This window comes from Pagrus pagrus (genome assembly GCF_965226575.1).
Source record: "Pagrus pagrus genome assembly, chromosome: 10".
Lineage (NCBI taxonomy): Eukaryota > Metazoa > Chordata > Actinopteri > Spariformes > Sparidae > Pagrus > Pagrus pagrus.
Window position 1 is genome coordinate 25,015,183 of NC_140194.1, and position 21,236 is coordinate 25,036,418.

At 39.6% G+C, this 21,236-nt stretch overlaps 3 protein-coding genes across 4 annotated transcripts in view; 2 read left to right on the forward strand and 1 right to left on the reverse strand.

The window, feature by feature from the left end:
- Positions 1-5,227, forward strand: part of rspry1 (ring finger and SPRY domain containing 1) — a 15,500-nt gene extending 10,273 nt beyond the window's left edge. For both annotated transcript variants that reach the window (XM_084363202.1, XM_084363201.1), the window contains exons 8-15: positions 223-354; positions 458-573; positions 742-885; positions 980-1,091; positions 1,370-1,472; positions 1,652-1,804; positions 2,490-2,594; positions 2,787-5,227. In XM_084363202.1, the coding sequence (XP_084219328.1) occupies positions 223-354; positions 458-573; positions 742-885; positions 980-1,091; positions 1,370-1,472; positions 1,652-1,804; positions 2,490-2,594; positions 2,787-2,883 (962 nt within the window). In that variant the 3' untranslated portion in view covers positions 2,884-5,227. The remainder of the gene's footprint in view (positions 1-222; positions 355-457; positions 574-741; positions 886-979; positions 1,092-1,369; positions 1,473-1,651; positions 1,805-2,489; positions 2,595-2,786) is intronic.
- Positions 5,228-5,530: 303 nt separating this feature from the next.
- arl2bp (ADP-ribosylation factor-like 2 binding protein) lies at positions 5,531-10,384 on the forward strand. The gene is made up of 8 exons (XM_084364284.1): positions 5,531-5,636; positions 5,973-6,042; positions 6,675-6,736; positions 7,152-7,258; positions 7,503-7,588; positions 7,843-7,939; positions 8,797-8,884; positions 9,724-10,384. Exons 1-8 carry the CDS (start codon positions 5,618-5,620, stop codon positions 9,768-9,770), a joined length of 576 nt encoding a protein of 191 aa, XP_084220410.1. The 5' UTR covers positions 5,531-5,617; the 3' UTR covers positions 9,771-10,384.
- Positions 9,724-21,074, reverse strand: pllp (plasmolipin). The gene is made up of 4 exons (XM_084364285.1): positions 19,864-21,074; positions 14,738-14,911; positions 13,829-13,945; positions 9,724-13,007 (listed from the first exon to the last, which is right to left on the reverse strand). The coding sequence occupies exons 1-4, from the start codon at positions 20,026-20,028 to the stop codon at positions 12,900-12,902; spliced, it is 564 nt and encodes a 187-aa protein (XP_084220411.1). The 5' UTR covers positions 20,029-21,074; the 3' UTR covers positions 9,724-12,899.
- Positions 21,075-21,236: the final 162 nt, after the last annotated feature.

Consider the following 21,236-nt stretch of genomic DNA (forward strand, 5'->3'; position numbering starts at 1 on the left):
AAAAAGAATAACAAAATAAAATTGAAAATTACCTTATCAGATGAATAAGCAAAGGAGTATTGGCAGAAGCATTTTTGAACTGACTTTTAAACTTGCTCATAACATTGCCTCTCCTACGCAGGCTTTCAGCAACATATTTTGAATTAACTTTCACTGTTTCTTTGGCAGAGATATCTTTTGGGATTTGTTTGTCTGTTTTAACACACATCTTCTTGCCCTTAGGTGAGAACAAACTGACAGTGTCTGAGTCGTGTATCAGCAATCGACTTGCTGTCCTTGAGTCGTGGGCAGAGCAGCCTGACTATCTTAAGAGGCAGGTCGGATTCTGCTCACAGTGGAGCCTTGACAATCTGTGTGAGTAGCCTCAGACACTTTTAGTGACACAACAGTGTCTTTAGTGAGGCGTTTGTCTGCATTAGTAACAGAAGAAAACCATCATATTTCCTCTGTTGTCCAGTCCTAAAGGAGGGTCGTCAGTTCACCTACGAGAAGGTCAACCTCGCCAATATCAACGCCATGCTCAACAGCAACGATGTCAGCGAGTACCTCAAGATCTCCCCCACTGGACTAGAGGTTAGTCTGTGTGTGCAAACTGTGAGAATAACCACATTTGGCAGAATTTATTGATGTAGCAGTTTAATTTAGGAAAAGCATGCCTTCTCATAAATTCTCTGATTGGCCTTATATAAATTGTCTGTAAAGGATCTAAAAGTTTCTGAATCTTTTTGCTCCCCTCCTCAGGCACGATGTGATGCCTCATCCTTTGAGAGCGTCCGTTGTACATTCTGCGTGGATTCGGGCGTTTGGTACTACGAGGTGACAGTCATTACATCAGGAGTGATGCAAATCGGATGGGCCACCAAGGACAGCAAGTTCCTAAACCATGTACTCATCCTCAGTGTCTTTACTATTCAGCTTTTCCACATTCTGTTGGTCTGCAGTAGTACAATTTGGCATTTTATGTGTACGTGTGTTCCAGGAGGGTTATGGGATAGGAGACGATGAATACTCATGTGCGTATGATGGCTGCAGGCAGCTCATCTGGTACAACGCTCGCAGTAAACCTCACTCTCACCCCTGCTGGAAGGAGGGTATGCTCTACACACACAGAAACACATTTGAAAGAAATATTATAATTGTTGTCAGTTAGAACAGTAGATGAGAGGGACCACCTCCCTTTAAATGTCTGACTCATTTGTTTAGAAACTGCTTTATTGTTTTTAGTGTCTCTGGAGTGTTTTGTGATTTTTAGAACCCACACTCTGCTGTCACTGCCAACATTTAGGCTCTGGTTTACCTCCCACATGGACGGATAATAGTAACAATAGCAGGCCAAGACTTTATTCTGTTGCGTGTATGTCCTGTTTAGGAGATGCTATCGGCTTCCTGTTGGACCTCAGCAAGAAGCAGATGATCTTCTATCTGAATGGACATCAGCTGCCGCCAGAGAAACAGGTCTTCTCCTCGGCCACGTAAGTCCACACACACAATCACCCTTCTCTAGTGTCAATGGTTATACTCCCTCCACTTCCATTCTCTCTCTTTCTGTCCTTCCCTTTTTCCCTCTTTCCTCCCTTCTTAACTTTGCATTTCCCTCTTCTTTCTTGTCTCAAATGAACCCCTTTCTTTCCTTCACCTCTGTGTCTGTCAGGTCTGGTTTCTTTGCGGCAGCCAGCTTTATGTCCTACCAGCAGTGTGAGTTTAACTTTGGGGCCAAGCCTTTTCGTCACCCACCGTCTGTCAAGTTCAGCACCTTCAACGACTTTGCTTCACTGCTGCCCAGTGAAAAGATCATCCTACCCAGGTGAGACATGAAGCTGGTCTGCACTCTGACAAAGGAGGAAAGGAGTGTGTAATCTGTTGTCTTACCCAACCATCCTCTGACTACTAGTGAATCATTTGTTTTCACTCAGCGTCCAACACGTTGGTTTGGCTAGCAAATAAAAAAATGGCTTGTCTTTAGGGGTATACATGGAGCATTTTCATCACTCATTAATTTGTTGGCAGCATTTAGGCTTCCTTTTTTATGTAATAACTAGTTAAATAACTGTATTAACACCAACTAGATGTAGTGATACGAACAGTGCAATATGTCTTTTATCGCCTTTACTATCTAATGTTCTATTATGCAATAGACCTGTCTTGTGGTTAACCCTTGGCTCTATTTAATTTAAAGTTTTCAAATAAACCATGGCTGTGACCCTGCATCCACAGTACTCTGGAGGTGGAACACCAAAATTAAATCCCCCTATTAATGTTACTTATTGCAGCTAAGTTTGAAGGGTCTACAGCCCTCGAATAAACTGTATTTAATTATTCATTTTAAAATTGGTCTCATGACCTAAGATTATTACGTACAATATAGGCTACTATTGTATCTACATCATAATGATCTACAGTGCGAAGTTGTCACCACTTAACACAGGAGAAAAATATTCAAATACATGTCTGTCAATAGAAACATTTATCTGCTTTTGTATGTTTTCTAGACACCGGCGTCTGGCCTTACTAAAGCAGGTTAGCATCCGAGACAACTGCTGCACGCTGTGTTGTGACGTCATGGCTGACACGGAGCTGCGGCCCTGTGGACATGGGTACGTGTGCGTCTGATGTGGACAGACAATGCTTTAAAATCCCAAACTATTCAGACTGTTGGTCAAAGATATTTGAGCTTATTCTAGTAAATCATGTCAGACTGATACTTAAACTGATTTTCTTCTGTCAAGCATTTTATGTGAATGAAAAATAAAATCTTCCTTCGTGTTTTTCCCCCTATCTTCTTCCAGTGGTATGTGTATGGAGTGTGCCTTACAGTTAGAGACGTGCCCGCTGTGCCGCCAGGACATCCAGACCCGCGTCAGACTCATTGCACATGTCTCCTGACACACTTCCTGCCCCTCATCCAATAAGGAGAGACACACAAGCCCTACAGCCTCCCCCTCCTCCTCCTCTAATCCCCTCTCGGCCAACAGCGCTGCGAGGACGGTGCCACAGCATTGTGAAGATACCAGAACTGGGACTTCTGGTAAGAGGAGGCGACGATGGTGAGGTGGAGACAACAGCGAGAGGAGATGAGAGGAGGGGAATTTCAATCACATCTGGATCCCCATGACCTTTCCCTCATTTCACTACATCTCCTCTTTTGTATCCTTCTGACAACTCACTGCAGAAGCTGGGCCAAGGATCGTCAACTTTCTACCAACAGTGTGTTTTTCAGACAAAAACGGCAGAAGTGAGGAGCAGAAACATTTTGTCCAGACAGACCCAACTTCTCATCTGCAAGCCCCTGCGTAGAGTTATCAGACATCCTTTCTATGATACGAGGATCCCACTGCGCTTTCAGCCCAGAGGCTACTACTATTTAATCCCATCACCGTCATGCACATGTCTGCAGATCTGCAAGGGTTGAATAGCAGAAAAGAAACAGTATTAAACCCAAGGTACAGATAAATTTGAGATATATCTCACTTTCTTGTTTTTGGGCATAGAAATGCAAATGATGGTGTTCTCGAGGTAGCATTTTCATTCTCTTTTCTCAAGGTTGTACCAACACATGTCCTTTGGGCAGCTTGTAGAATTAATCCTAGGGTTCAGTTTTCTGATTCAGTTTACAAAAGCAAATTTAAAAAATAAAATCAGATTTTATACCACAGAGAACATTGGTGATATATTTCTTGGTTTACGACCAGTAAGAAAAAGCCGAAATACTTGAATCTGTATTAGGACTAATTGATTTTCAGCATGGCTGACCCTGCTGCTTTTTGTGCTTTATTGTCTTTGCTCAGATGTTGATATTTCATGAGTCTTGGTCATGTATGTAACAGCCACAACAAATAAAGATACAGGGATTAGAATTTACAGAAAGTTCAGTAAATTAAATCACATGTTTGTTTATTTTTCTCCAATAATAAGTGCATATGTTTGAAGAGCCAGTTAGGTGGTTGTGTACAATTGAATTTCCAACAGCACCACCTACTGAATTAATCTGGGATTGCTTGATTGGTGCTAACAATTTGGCAACAACTTGTAATGCAGCTCCACCAAGAGCCATGCTCATTTGAGGGGCATTGTAAGTAAATATGTCTTAATTTTTGTTTGTGGTTACAAACACATGCGTCTGTATCAAGACGACTTTTTTTCAATCCACAAGATGTGATTTAATTTTTGTTTTATAAATGGAGACCACCGATGTAGAGACTTGGCTGAGGTACAACTGGTTTTGTTGATTGACAGTGTTGTATTAGCCAATAAGTAAATTGTTTGAAAACAAATGTGAAATGTTTCAGTGAATCATTTTTCCTGTTATCAGTTGACTGAATTCTTAAGATGCTGTCATTTGGAGTCTGATTTGGCATTGGAATACTTGACATACATTAGCAAAGAAACTACCCACAGCACACTAACATCACCAAGAGTGTGGGCTTCAGCACAGAAAGAAGTGTATTTGTGTTTCACTTGCTACAAATCACAGGACTCTTAGTTGGACTTCTTGTATACAGAATTGATCTTGATCTTGTCAAACAAGTTTGTCAGGTTGGAAGTGTATCTTCCAGTTGATGGGCTCAGACTGATTAAAATGTGGCTTCCCTCTCTGTGCTTTATATAACATGGCACATCTCACTGCTTTCATTTTGCCATTTTTTCATCTTTCTTCTGTCTTTATAAGAACCTTATGTTTTCTGTCTATCTTTCTGTCCGTCCTTTACTTGAAACATCTCTGGGTTGACTGACTGACATTTGTATTAGTAACAAGTGTTGAAATGAACATGTGAAAGAAGTTCTGGTTAAAAAAAAATTCTGTTTGTACAATTTTAAAAAGGAAAATCAATGACATTTTAAATTCTCACAGTTAATAATTAAGAATTTATTTTGGTCAAATTGTTAACGAAAGAGTTGCTACTCCACCAAATTGCATGAACAGGGTCTGTAAAATCATTTGAACTATACTGGAATGATTTCTAAAAGATAACATGCCTCTCTCAGTGTGACGAAAGACTGGTCTGTTCACTGTTCGCTATCTTGTATTTCCTCATGCACCTTATACATGTAGGTGAGAGAAATTATATGGTTGTCTCCGGGGTTGGAGATGAAGTTCAGGAATAAGTTGTGAGTTGTATTTAAAACATCTATATAAGGAATTTTGCCCCAGAGTTCCCAAAGATGTGATTGATTGGAGAATTGTTGTTTCCTGGATTGTGTGTATTTGTAATAAATGTATGTACATGTGTTTTGTTTTTGTTTTTTGTTTTTTTGTGTATTTCTGAGTGCTTTTTATTTACGTCTCAAATCTCCTTTGGTCTCGAAGACAAGATTGATGATCTGATTGTAAAAAATACATATATAAATAAATTATATAAATGTATCTACACAGACGTTAGTTCTTGAAATAACAAGTCGATCACAACCAAAGAAAAGTCAGATACTAATGTTTAAAGTATTAATGAAGTTAGGCAATAAACTACTGTAATCCTGCCGGATTGTTACTCAGGTAGGAACCAACGCGTTTAGACTTTGTTCTACCGGAGGGGACGCAAAGGTGCACACACGTGCGCCGTTTCCTTGGCAACAACATTACGTTCGCTATTTACCATCCACGGTAGCGATTTATTTTAACAACATGGACATCCAGGAACGAAGTACGTAAATTATATTCATCAAACGCTCTTTAATGCAGCCCAGAGAATGTGTACGGTTTCACTTTTGACGCGTAAACAATAAAGAACATAGCTAAACCTCGACAGTTTATATGCATTAGACGACAGCGTCACATGCTATTAGCTAACGTTAGCTAACCTTTACTTAGCCAGTCAACAAGCTAACGCTAACTACTTTACGTTGTTGTTTAGTGACAGGTAGCTATATGATTATACATCAATTTATCGTTTGTTTGCTTGTTAGCGTAGCTGTTTTTTTATAACGGCTAATTTGACCAAAACGTGACAATTCAGATGATGCCTCCCCTCATTCTCCAGATATCGGGGGCTGTGGCGACAACAACGTAGAAATGATTGACATGGGCGAAGAAAACTTGGCTCTTTCCAGGTGGGTTGTCCAGAGCTGCTTTAAAGTAATTTGAGGGAAGCCCAAATGGAAACTTAAGTCAGGCCTTGATTACGGCAGGGAAAGTTGAAGTCAAGTCACTTTATAAGCAAATTGCTAGTCAAGGTGCAATTCAGCTGCTTAAAAATAGTTTTGACTTTGTGGAGCCAAGTGCTCTAAGTTAAATGCAAATGGGACTTTACCAGGTCAAAACCTGAGAATTGAGCATTGGCTTTAGAGGCTCAGGATATGTCTCAAGTGTCACAGCAGTCAAGTCCAAGTCCGTTTTCTCATTTTTTTAGACCCAAGTCCACATTAAATTATTATTAATACATCAATACAAATTAATACATAGCTGTGATATGGTGATATACTGCATGTCTTCTGTAGCACATAACATATATACTGTGCAGCAACTCTGACAGAGAAGTAGCTGTGTTTGCTTTATTATGGATCTCATTCAGTTTGGGATGCTGTTAAGCCAATACCCCACTTTTACTCTGACAGGTTTACAGCCTGCCTACACTGGCTGTACTGAATGATAATATAATACCAGTTCTTACTGCTGTTTGAGTCATATCACTTATAGTCTACTTCGAAGTGATATAACCTTTCTCTTGTTTTTCTCCCTCCAGTTCCTCAGCTGCAGACACTGCTTTTGATGCTGTTATTGGCTGCATAGAGAACATCATCATGGGTATGATTTTGTTTTATATTACTTTGTGAAAGATGATATTTTCAGCAACCTGACAGTGAGAAGCAAATGTCATTGTCTTATGTTGTAAAACATACGTCACCAGTCTTTGTGCTTAGCAATATTAATATAATTTGGACTTCGGTGCTTCAAGCAATTGAGTCAGTCTTGTCTTTTCTTGTTCTGTGGGAGACATATCTAAATGAACTGTGAGTCCAAAAACATAGAGAGAATACTTTATAAATAAAAAACAAATCAGAGGGACCAACATTTGAAAAATATAAGATATACTTCTTTTATGTGCATTACATTTTCTGTACACAGTGGTGAAAGAAGTGTTCAAAAGGCCAGAATGCTAAATGAACTGAAGATATAGAAATCTCTTGTGATTTTCTACATATCTGTATTTTTCTTTTAGAGGAGGAGTTCCAGCAGCTTCAGCAGAGCTTCATGGAGAAACACTACCTGGAGTTTGAGGACTCTGACGAGAACAAGCTCAGCTACACACCAATCTTCAATGAATATGTGAGTTGATGGGTATCTCACATGAGATCTAATGTAACGCCCACTCCTGTCATCAAGGATTTTGACATATGAGTATCTCATTTATTAGATAACAGATTTATTTAGGTAATTATGTATTAGATATAGATACCTTCAGGATTGTTATAGATGTATCACCTTGTCTATCTTTTCAACCTACAGCTCTACCAAATATAATGTCTTCTTACTGATAAAATTCATAGCAACAGTCGTGTCTGTTGTGTAGGTTGACCTGCTGGAGAAACACCTGGAGCAGCAGTTGACGGAGAGGATCCCTGGCTTCAACATGAACACTTTCACAGAGCTGCTCATGTAAGATGTGACATCGCAAATCTCCCCTGAAGCCATTTTATTCTTTCAGTTTTCCTCTTACATCAACTCAGCTGCTTTAATTCAGCTGGTGACACAGACGACCGTCTTTGAAAGCAATCGGTCCGCTCGGATAGTAATTACTTTGCTGCACCTGTTGCTCGTGTTATTTTTGCTGTAAGCCACTAGGTGGCACAAAAGTACACTGAAAAATGTGAAGAGACTCATCATACAGTATGTCCGTCTTCCATCTGCAGGCAACACAAAGAGGAGGTGTCGGGTGACATCTTTGACATGCTGCTTACATTCATTGATTTCATGGCCTTCAAGGAGATGTTTCTGGATTACAGAAATGTGAGTTGTTTGCGAGCTGGGGAACATCTTTAAAACCCTTTTCATGGAGAATCTCAGCAAGAGTTTTTCAAATTCATCACATTAGGATTTTTGTGTCTTGGATTGTCTCTTAAGCATAATGATAGTTGGTACTATATTTTCTAATTGTAAACTGGGGCGTCATTACTGAAAAATGTCCAAACTGCATTTAACAAAAAATCCTATCCTTTCTGAGGATGGGACTGTAGCTATTACAGAACTGTCCTAACTGAAGAATTTCCTCACTTTCCTCACTGCAATACCACACATGGCAATAATATGGGGAAACACATGAACACTGAAATGCTACAATTTGAAAAGCTACTCGGACCATAATTGTTGGTGAAGCTAACACTGATGTGAGCTTGTTGGAGAAGTTAGCATTAGATTTCAGCCTGTTTCTACAAGATAACTCTGATGTTAGCCTTTTAGCTTTAGAGTTCCCTGACCATGTATTCCTCCATCTCATCAGAGCTAAAATTGAACATCTGTCTGTTCTTGTCCATTATAGCAAGCTAGCTATAAAATTGTTAGTGAACAGAGACAGTCTCATGCACTTTCTAAACACAGATACAGGCATGGCGACACGAGTAAATCAAGTTTACAGTTTATAATAATCATCATTAATAAATGGTAAATGTATAGTTAATTGAACTTTATGTGTTATAAACAATATATTAAGAAATTATTTATTGCAAAGTCGCAACTGATGTTTACAAACATTTACAGTTTCTGGAATGAGGCACCTGGTCTCTTTTTTAAAAATCAAAAACCAGTGATTCGGACTCCTGTTTGTACTGCCTTGCTTTAATAAGAGCTGTATGAATCTGTGTTTCTAGGAGAAGGAGGGCCGAGGTCTGGACCTCCGTCAAGAGCTGGTGATCACGTCTCTGATTCCTGCAGGCTCACAACACACCGACTCCACTGGTCCGCAGTGATACACTCACATACTGCTTCCAACGCTTGAATTGCCTCCTCCTCCACTTATTTTTGTAAAACTTTGTCCATGGGCCTTCAGATAGTTGTCAATGTTTTTTGTCAGTTTCTACTCCAAGCTGTTAAGAGCCTGACCGATATATCAGCTGGCCAATAATATCGACCGATATTAGGCATCTACCAAACAATCGGTATTTATAATGGCCGATACATTAATATTTAAAAAATGAAATAAAAACGGACGAAACACCCTTCAACCATGTTATGAGTGTTGGCGTTGCATAGTTTGTCTACCAGAGCGAACCAGTTATCCACGACTGAGATCATCGCTGAAGTGTGTTCATGGTAAGTTGGCAACTGTCACGAGAAATACATTGCTTGAATAACAATTAAATGAACATCCCCATCAGTTCTCTTAACTCAAATAAGCATGACAAAATTTGTGACTACCATGTCCAGTTTTGCTGCTGTTGCGCGTAAGCCGAGAGTGAAACGGAATTAGCTAGTAACAAGCTTGCGACAATAAAACAAACAAGTTTATTTTTAAACTGCATTATCATATTATTTCAGTGAGGACTCATAAATAACTACAAATAACTAATGTTACGGAAATCTGTTTATGTTTTGTTACGCGATTCTGGATTTTTTTTTTAGACATATCGGCCGATATATCGGAAAATTGGATTTTTAAATCACCAAATATTTGTATCGGTATCGGCCTTAAAAATCCTTTATCGGTCGGGCTCTACTCCCCATAGAACTACAGTCTGTGCACAAATGGCCTCTACTAGCATGTTCATATATGCATTCCTCTGTGTTTTATGTGACAGGTGGGATGGTATGTGTACTCAAGAGCCTCTTTGTAGTTAAAGAGTGAAGATGGAAGGTTTTGGCTTCTTTCTACTCCACGACCACTGCACTGGATTTAATGACTTCTTGAAATGTTCAGATTTGTTCAACTGGAGTTTGCTGTTGAGAGGTCTAATCCTGATTTCTTACAGTGGTTTTGTGCATTCTTAAGTTCTGTTTGGTTGGGGAGTAGATACTCAAAGCTCTGGTGCTGGGGTTAGAGTTATGTATGTTATGTCTTTCTGGTTCTTATGTGAAAGGCTTCAACAAAAATTAAGCAGGGGAAACCATTTGATATGATTGAATGTTTGAATGTGCCCTCTTTGCCTGTTAGAATATAGCAGAACTAATGTAAGTTTTATGAAGTTTTAAATTATTTGGTCAGTTTGAAAAGTCATTGAGTTTTGTGCCTGTGAAAGTGATTTTTTATGTATATAGTGAGTGTCTGAGTGAAGGTGCGTTTGTCTGCATTCAGAAATAAGATCGACAGTATAGTTTTCGGTACAACGTCAAAGTGTTTTCTACTTGTCTTAACATGACAGATGCAAATGTCATGAGTATATTTATGTCACTGGTGAAATACTGTTGATTTGTTAGTGAAAATGGTATTTTCAAATAAACATGTAAAAGCCTTACAATGAAGCATCAAGTGCTTTATTTGAACACTTGTATGATTGAGCCCAAGCACCCAACACAGGAGTATTCAAAATCTTGGTACAAAAAGATACAACATATTTCATGGAGGCACATACAAGAGGAGTTGAGCACTGTATCATATAAATCAAAGAAAATGTTACCAGTTGTAATATATGAATCATTACAGGAGTCATTAATGTCCAGCTAAATATCTGGTTAAAGCAGCCAGTTTTCCCATGTACATTTTTTAATTAATCTTAGGCTTCGTCCACCCATGGGAAATCTATTGAGTATCTGTTTGAGCCTGGATATTCAGGAAAGGAAATCTAAGTGGATTTCTGCAGGACACAGATATGCAAACGGTCATTCTTCACAGGTCATATTAGGTTATTAGACCAACATTCTCATATGAACATGACAGAAAGCTAACACAGGAGTCGAGCGTAGTGGTACAGTACTCGTCAGCCTAACCAATGCAACAACTTTAATGCTCTGTAAACAAGAAATACTAAACACACTTAAAGTAATTATCAAAGGAATAAGGGGAACTGGAGCACACTGACAAATTCACTGCCTTAAATTGTGCAAACGTTTCGACACTACTGTGTCTTCATCAGAGGCAGTTTGACTCCAATGAAGACGCAATAGTGTCAAAACTGACTCCGTAGTGTCGAAACATTTGCACAATTTAAGGCTGTAAATTGTGCTCCAGTCCTTTTTCCTTTGAAAGTTTGCTGTCCTTGATCTGAGAAGCACCTGATTCAGCAGCATTTTGCTGGAAGATGCACGGAGAACACTGTTTCTGATTTAAAAAAAATAATTATTATGTTTGTACAGCTTTCTTCTTAATGGATGACGCAGATAAATAGTGCCACACGCTGAAGAAAGAAATGTTTCTAAACCAAAGTCTGTGGTCAGACTGTCAAATTTGGAGGAAGAGTGAGTTCTTGTAACCAGGCCATTTGTCTTCCTCACTCTCAAACCCCACACTCACACAGGGACACAAACACTATTCATGGTACATATCTGATCTTCACATCAACAGCTAACCAAGGACTTGATTGTGGAGCAGTTTATATTGTTACACAGATATTTATATTTGGTGGCAGTTTTAAAAATGTATGTCATCAAAACCGCTCCCTCACAATGATCAATATACCTTACACTGTTATAGTAATTTCAAAATTAACAAGACATTTTGGGAAATGTGCACATCTATTTTGCTGAGGAACAATAACACTTTCATGTCTGTATGTTCAGTAAGAAGCTACAGCCACCAACTAGTTAGCTTAGCTTAGCTTAGCACTAAGACTGGAGACCGGGGGAATAAGCTGGCCTGGCACTGTCCACAGGTAACAAAATCTACCCACCAGCACCAGCAGTTCATTAGCCCATCATATGTTGTTTGTTTAATTAATACAAAAACGCGTAAAAAAGTTTCAGTCTTACAGAGCTTTTGTCTCGCCTATGACAAAGCTCCAGGAAGTCACTGCTTCTTGCCAAGAAATAACGTAAGCAAAACAGCAACTCGTTGTTTCTGTGCTAATGTTGAGGGGATTTGGTCACCTTCAATAAGAGTCAAGAATACTTGCTAAGCGAATCAGTGGTATCGATATATTTTCCTCTTGGCAAGAAGGCCAATTCTGGGAAATTCCCAAAATGTCAAACAATGGACCATATTCACACAGTGGTCTTTGTCTTGTGACGTCACGCTCAGGGAGGGAAGCTTAAGTGCTGTGATGATGTTTTGCTTCTGTGTTGCAAATCGTATAAAACAAGGAATCCGACAAATAGTTACCATATCACCGTTTCCCCCGTTGATCAGCAACTACAAAGATGATAGCTAGCAAAGATCTGGAGAAATATAGCCTGATGTCCCACCGGATTTTCACGATCCATCGTTTTTTCCAGTTTCTCAACAAGAATGAAACAGTGAAATGATAACAATTTGTCAGATTTCCTATGTTTATCGGTTTTGTACTCTGATACACGGCAGTATAATATTTGAGCTTCCCACCTTCAGCGTGATGTCAGAGGAAAATGGCTGCCAGGTGAATATGGTCTCTTGCTTTTAGTGCATAGTAAGGCATCATATGTGTATTTCAAATACAACCTGGAGATGTTAATAACTATATTTCGGTAATACACCCATGGTGTTATCTAGAATTAAGGCACTGTTGGCTTTTTTTGTGGATTAAAAAATGATTATGAAATCATGCTGAATCGCAGACGACCAGAGCTTCTTCAAAGAAGTACTGTGTTGTATATATCCAGTACCAAAAGTCACATTCTATGTCGATAATCTAGTAATTTGTTTTAATAATGTGAAGATGAAAGTCTATTGAGTTTGACTTAACAGTAATGTGTAGATATCATCAGACATGTCAGTCTGCAGTAGTAGTCATGTGATGCTGTGTTAACAGTTCTGTATCAACACGAGACTATTCAAATAATTACAGTATCTGTAGGGAAAGAGAACACAGGGAGTGTTTGCCCGGGAGCAGCATCACAGGGTTGAGTCCTAGGTCGGCACTGTGTTGGTGGCAGCGTTTCCTCCATCTCCCCTCCAGTCCAGATAGGAGAAGTAAGCACTGGCACCGTACGCCAAGGTCGTCAAAGCACCAAAGAACTGAACAGGCAGAGAGGCAGCTATTTTAATGACTTTAGGAGGCAGAGCAAAGGTCTGACATAAATCAAAGATAAACTCTTAAAAATTCAAAGAACTTGTGATTGAACAGCTATAATGATGCCCTAATTGGCCATAAATCTTAATTTATCTTCACTGGTGTGCCAGTAAAATCTAACTGATAAGAGTTTGTAGAAGGACAGAGGCCTGGGCCGTGTGCGTGTGTGTGTGTGTGTGCATGAAATCATGTGATCAGTGCTACTGTAGTTGTAAACAGCATGGACTTTAGCTTGCGGATGAGACTATAAAACGTCTAAATATTGCCTATATTGCCTGACACGCAAACCCACACATTATCTTTCCATCTGCTGCCCTACATCCACCTCATCCTCTTTCTGTTTTGTTTTTTTCTTTCTATCTTTTTGACTAAATATTAACTTTTAAACAGCAGATGGGAGGAGCGAGCAGCTGTGGTACAAAGGTAAGTCTTCATCAGAAGTTTTGAGTCATTCCAGTCTTATGACATGCCTCCCAGCCACGTGAGCCATAAAGAAAGCCTTGTCCTTCGGATTTACAAGTGTCAGGCGTGGGTGCCTGCCACAGCCTAATAGGTAAACATGCTGTCAGGAACACACCGTGGACAGTGTGGCAGTGAGAGGGCAGAAGGGCACATTTAGATGACTGAAGGAACATATGAATGGAAGACTCTTCAGGCCAAACCTTTCACAGGAATTAGTGTTTGTAGACACATTATCAGAGGGTGACCTCAATTTAAGCATGCATGCTTTGTATTTGAGTGAGTGTAAGTGGTGTCAGTTGCTTACAGCGGCAGCTGCCAAATAGGAATAGAAATAGGTGTAGTGGAAGGGATACACAGATGCTGCGTTGGCCAGGAAGGCGGTCAGGTAGAGGGACGCTGCTACGCAGTAATACACCATCACCTGAAAAAAGAGGAGAAACATTAGCTACATTTCCGCAAAGCTTCCCCCGTCTGTAATGGTGTCCCTACTTTTCTATTGTTCATTTTTTCTCTGTTGCATTTTCCCTTTCTGAATCTTAGCTCCTCATCTCCTTGTTTTGGTGTCGTTTTCCTTGAACCACAGCCCTGGCATTCTCATTTCATAACCAACCTCACTGTCCTGTTTGGTCAGCTACTTTTCAGTTGATCATGTGATCTAACCCCAAATGATTCTTGACCCTTGAGAGAAAAACTTCAGTCTAAATCCTGTTGCCTTATGGGCCGGTCTGCGCTATGATACAACTAATAACAGCTGCACAGGGAGGCCCAGAGGTGTCAATGCTACCATTTTATAGACCATAACATATATATTTTTTAAAAATATTTAAGTTTTATTGGTTTTACATGACATGGGGGCAGGCATTTTCTTTTACTTTTAATTGTAGCCTTTTTAGTCATTAATGTTTAATATTATAAAGAAATACTTGAGATTTAAAACCAGGTTTTCAATGGCTTTGAGGCCAGAAACTGCTAATTGATATAGTATGTTTTATTATTCTGCACACCCTGTAATAAAGAGCAGTTTGAGAAATACTCTTGATTGATAATTATTATTTCAGTTCATCAAAGAAAGCTCATTGAAGAAAGCTCCCTCCTTTAATGTTCAGGTTGTTCTGGGAAGAAAAGCTGCTTCTAGTGTAACCAACTCTAAAAAACCTTCCCTTGATTCCACTTTTCTATCCTCCCCTTGTCTCCTCCCCTCGTCCCTCCCTACCGTCAGGGGCCAGGGGACAAAGCTGAGCATTGGCAGGACACTGAACAGGATCATGAAGAAGAGGATGGAGGTGATGATCCACAAAGTGATGGCCACAAACAACACCCAGCTATACGCTGGCAGCAGATAGTATGGTCCACTGGCAATCAATGACCACTGGATCAGTCCAAGAAGCTAGAGCAGTGAGAGAGAAAATAAGACAGATCAACAAGAGAAGACAGCTAGTAGCTCACTTTTTCTGTCTGCAGTTGGCATTTGGCAGGCAGCCCAGTGTGGTTTTAGAGCTTTTCAGTTAAACACAGCTGAATTGTGTTATAATGCTCCATTAGTTTGGCCTCTTTTACATTACAGAAATGCATTTGGTTAATTGTTCATTTTGATTGGAGCAGCTTTAAGCACAAAAAAAAGGCCTCTGTGTGTTTCACCAGTGTTTCTTTACTGACTGAAGATAGGGGACCGGATGAAAAGCTCAGATGTAGCCACACTGAGATAGGCTAGTGTGCGTCTGTATGCTCACTTCCTAACAAATGCTGATGCTGTAAAGACAAGATTGCACTTTGAAGTGAACAAGTAGGTTAGTCCACGACTTTACTTAAAAAGTGTTTTTGTGTCAACAGTGTCACTGTTCTTAGCACTAAACACAAAGACAGCTGAGGCTGATGGGAATGTCTTTAGGTATTTGGTCAGAAATCAAAGTATTGGACAAAGTAAAACTTTTACCTGGTGAATAGTACATGGAAATCCATCCAATAATTGTCGTGAGTCAAAACAACAAATGCTGGTGGTGCTAGAGGACCACCAAAGTCAGTCGGAGAGATTCTGGGGACCATGAATGTCTGTGACTTCACGTCAATCCAGCCAATAGTTGTTGAAAACTTTCTAGACCACAACCATATTTCCCATTAATAATGGTCAATGTAGAATATATAGTATAACAAAGGTTGGCCCCTTAGCTTTACAGTACATTTATGTCAGAAATTTAAGCTTAGAAATTCACCATATAGGCTCTTTATAGCAGAGATGTCATCCAGATAGAAACCAAACAAGACTCCTCTCTTTGCCTCAGTCTCTCTGCTTCTGTCCCACGAGAAAGGATATGAAAGGACAGTCTATTGTGTATGCAGCGATTAAGTTTCACTTTTTACACACCTGATACTCAAACATACACACAGTTGGCACTCTGATGTTGACCTCTACAAAGCACCTGTCTTAACAAAGACCACTGTTCTGAACTGTAGGAAAAGATGATAATTATCTTCCTGAATAAAACTGTCAAATGTGACAAGGATCCACAGCTGCAGTCAAGTTTGTACAGTAACATCATTATGCTGCCACAGTGCTAAAAGGATTATGACACAATTACCAGAGCAGGAAGGAACCTTTGATTACTTTATCCCTGCACGTTAAAATGTCTCTGAATTAAGGAAGTGGGTGAAATGATCTGTGCAATGAGGGGAACTTTATCTTGTCACTGTTCGTTTGAATATATCAATATACACAATGGTCTCTACAACAAGCCCCAACAGTTATATATTATGCAGATGTGTTTTATAATGCAGTATGCATGGGGTGTGTGTGTTATTTATTAATATTGCAAAAGAGCTTGAAGTTTGAAACAGGAAACCGGCTGTCCTATGAATATAACACGTGCTGCAGATGAATGAATGCAATAATGAAGGGGGAAGGATGCTTGGTTTCAAAAATATTTCAAGCAGCTATTCTGGTTCTCCTCCTTTTTGCCCCTTTAGCTTTTTTGTATTACATTTATTTTGCCAGACACACACATACTTGTACTTCTACACTTGTGAGGACCCATGTTGATGTAATATATTCCCTTACCTAACCATAACCTTATCAGAATTAAATGCCACACTCTAACCCTGACCTTAATGTTACTCTAACCAACAGTTAAACCGAAGTCTTAACCTTTCAACACTGCTTTGAAATTGTGAGGAACTTAAAGGGAAAATAAAGGAACCAAAATATGCTCACTTTCCTAAAATGTCCTCATTATGAAAATGTGTTCAGGTCCTCAGTATGTATCAAGTACAAGTTCTGACATACACACACATACACACAGGCTACTGAAAACCCACTTAAAGTTTGTTCTTTGACGATCAGGCTCAAAGGCCACAAAAACACGCAAATCTTCATCAATAAAACTGCCATCTAGGAACCGATCCAGCTATCATCTGATAACAACGTAGTCTCTGAGGGCAACGGCCAATGTTCCAGGGCTTCTGTTGTAGCTCAGTGGATATCTGGATAACGGACATCCAGCCAAGACTCCTGCCACATTCAGCACCAACAACATGTAGCAAAACATTTATTTGAATGGAAATGATGCTGCGTCATTAATGAGCAGTTACACAACAATCTCATTTTACTGCTGCAAATGACTGCAATATCCTGCAGTTATACAGTAGATATGTTTCTTTCTTCGCCATAACTGGTTTTGTTACTCCCAGTTGGCAGTAAATTCACTTACAGTTTAAGTCTGACACAAAACTGACCTTGAACTGGTTACATCAGGCAAATGTATACCGGAAAGAAAGTGGATGAATGCTGCCCATTTTTCTCAGCTAGCTTCCTCTTCTAAACTGTAGCTTGTAGCGTGGAAAGGGTGTGTGAAAAGTCAAACCAGGTGAGATAACTTTCTGAAATAGTCCGCTGACTTATTCTGGATGAGATTTAGCTTGAAATTAAGTGTGACGTTTTGAACACTGCCACTTATCCTAACTCTTATCTCTACATATAAATCTAATGGCCTGAAACTAAGACAGTGCCGCAATAATGATAATCAACATAGTCTGAATCTCTATTGATGATCAGCCACAGGCATTTGTTTTCGATGAAAAAGCTCTGAAGTCTTGTGTCGTGGTTGATAGCTTTTTGCTGTACTTTAAACCTACTCTGTTTTATAATTGTCGTACAGTGTTAACATCTTATTAACCTTTGGACATCATAACTCTTAATCATTGCAAAACTTATGAACCCATCTGTAACTATAGAAAAATTATACGTTATCCCACTTAGCTGATTAACAATCATGTTATGCTAGTAGATAAGTAGAGTAGTAAATAACACTGTGTAGAAGGGGATTGCTATGGCAATAAATGACACGGTCAAGTTAGTTTAATGTTGCACATTTTTTTCACACTGTGAATACCTCCCAACCCCCCACACAAAAAAACAACAGCAAAACAAATTGTAGGTCAAGGTTGCTATTGATTTGCTTCAATATTTGGGCTGAAAAGATCTCATTTTTACTCACCATTTGCAGGCATTTTTACCTCAAGGCTTACCTGCCACACCTCACAATCTTACACTACTGTTGACTACTATTTAACTGGCCCTACGACTACAATACAATCAAATGTCAATAAAGCCTGCGGCTCATAAAGCAGAGGTGGAGAGGTGTATACATTGTCCCTCTGTCCTTGCTTTAGGTTCAGTCTCATAATAGGATGGTCAGAGTGTGTGGAGGTGGAGGTGTGCAGAGTGTGACAGGAGAGAACGGGGCCTTCAGGGGACAAAGATCTTCTCGATCCGTAAGTCATCCAGCCAATCACATGATCTCTGTGTTGACAGAGTTCATTGCACATAAACCACATAGACCACCAGTTTGAGCTGAAGCTGATTGCTTCCGCACTCCATTCAACCTTACAACCAGATGTTAGAGTGGCCATAACAAAACCATCCTGCCTCTCACAATTGAATTTTTCCCACAAATGTACATGAAGCACAAAACCTTATCAATTCAATTTTCAGCTCTCAGCTCCTGACCAGGTATGACTGTGCAATGAACCTGCCAAGCAAAAGAGCAGAGGCTTTGACCGGTGACAGTTCACTGTTGATAGATAGTGGTATTTATGGTGCACAAGCAGCACCCTGTTGACACACATTCAAATTACTGTTGCACCAGATAAGGACTGGAGGTGTACAAATATCTTATCTAAAGCAAATGCAATGTTCACTGCAATTTGGAAGATTATCATTCTGTGGCTTGCCTTTAAATCATCCTCGATATGGAGTTGATCAGGTTTTAACAGTACTTAGTTATTTGATACTATTGAGGAGTTAATGGATAAGTCTGGTGATTTTCTGTGTTTTTTTATTTCAACAAAGACCAAAGACCAAGGCCACATTGTTGTAACTGACTCGGTCTCACATAGACCATATATATGTGGCAGCCCACGTTAATAAGCAACTGTAAAGACAATGGAGAGTGAAAATCTGGTGTTACACAATACACCAGGAAAGCCGTAAATTAATTCTTAAATATCGACACACCTCTAGGACACAATTATTTAAGCCTGGAGGTGAAACACACTGGATGTAATCCAACGGTAATGTTAGCTAGAAAGTGGTTGAACACCAACGTTAGCTAATGGGTTACCAAAAAGATTTGTTTTGCCTTGAAATATGGTCCAGTGCCCCTCCAGATTTTTACTGTCCATCATCTTTTCAGTTGCTGATCAGTCAAGAAGGTCTCTGACCGAAAGCCTGCACACATTAAACTGATTTTTGCACAGATTGAGCGTGCTGATGCGTTTTTGTAACGATTGGTCAGATTCCCTACGTTTATACAACTTGCAACCTAGAACACCGAAGCATAACGTTATCCGGCATTCAAGCTTCCCACCCTGAGCGTGATGTCAGAAGAAGAATGGCTGCCCTATTGAGAAGTCTATACACCAAATGTGTATTAATCCGCAGCTGAAACTAGTCCCCAACTGCACTCTATACTTCTGTTTAATGAAGATTTGTTAAAAAAAACAGAGCTCCACTGGTTTTAGTAAATGATTTAGCTTTTCTACAAACTGACCAGTTTTAAAAAACAGATTTATGTGTTCATTGGGAATAATGGACCTGTGCCTGAGAGTGACAGATGAGATAAGGAAGTGGAAAAGTACTGAGAGGCGAATGAACAAATTCATTTAGGTCTTCTCATAAAAAAAAAAATGTGATAAACTGTGAAAGAATTTACTGATGGTTTAAGGAAATCATGTGCTGACAGAAACAGGGCAGAAAAGAAAGATACAGGACTGAAATTTAGCCTCTGAACAGAAAATAATTGTGTACTGAACAGAGTTAAACAGAACAGCTTGGAGTCTGGTACATACCATTTCTGCCATCATGAGGATGGCCGGGATGCTCCGGATAAAAGATATGTCAACCATAGTGGTGACATTTGCGGCCAGTCCTGAGAAGTTGGTGCCCCCCTGCTGAGTGCTCTGGGAGTTGGGTGCGCTGGTCTCAGTGGTAACCTTGGACGGGAAGTCTGCCATGATGGGTGTATTGAGAAGAGCCGCAGCAACAACAAACTCCTTAAGGATGAAGAGTCAGTCTCAGAATAAATGTCCTCCTCCAACAGTTTTCACTCCTTGAAAATACCCGAATATTGGGATTTAGTAACCATCAACTACATCCACTGGTGTCAGAGGCTAGACTAAATCTTCAAATTAAAGTTCAGCTATGTTAGAAAAACAAATACTAAATTTAAAAAAGCACATACAAAGTCTGGATGGTTGAAAAAGAAAAGAAAAACAGTCCAAGGAGTTAAAGGTTAGTCCTCCAGTGAAATTTCCAGGTTCAGTCCCTCTCTCCACCTGCACTGACAGGTGTCTGATGGCAGTGGTGTGTTTCTCTCTCTCTCTCTCTCTCTCTCTCTCTCTCTCTCTCTCTGGTATCTCCCTCCTTTGCCATCTCTATCTCCCTCTGCACCTCCCATATGGCTCTCAGAGGTTTCAGTCACTCATTAACATGTTTGAAAATTGGGAGGGGGGGGAAAAGTTAACAAAGTGGAAAAAATGCACTTGGTGACACATGCATGTTTTTGTATGTGCGTATCTTTCCTTGACATGTATCATGATAAGGCATGGGGGTTATTTACAGCTGCACCGTGTTTAATTACTGACACGTGTTTAGAAAAGTTTAGTTTAGTTTATTTTTCATTTAAAGAACATGAGCACCAAAGTCTATCATGTAAATGTGCCAGATTTAGTCATACAGGCTCATTTTCAACTGCAGTCCCTGGCAGGTTGATGGCATATGAAAACATAACACATATGAAGACAATTTAGCACATAGCATAAGCACAAACAAAGCACATCAACACTTAAGCACATTAAAAGACATAAGCATTTGAACACAGACAAAAGCACCAAGCACATGAGCACAGACAAAACAGCATAAGCCCAGCCAAAAGCATGTGGACACAGGACATTAGTAAAGAGCGGAGGGGGGACCATACCATGAAAAATGTTATAAACAAGTAAAATATCTGCAAATTTGATTATGTTTTTCCAGTTTAGAAAATTGTATTTAGTAAAAAAAAACAACAACAATGGTGAGATGAATTTGACGTTTTATGGAATGTTTTTTTTTAAGGGTTTGTTTATAAAGTGTCTCTACTGATCGTAATGTGGTCCTGCCCGTCTGTGTCCAGCAGGTAAGACAATAGTTTATGTGTGAGAGAATCATGGCATTGATATAC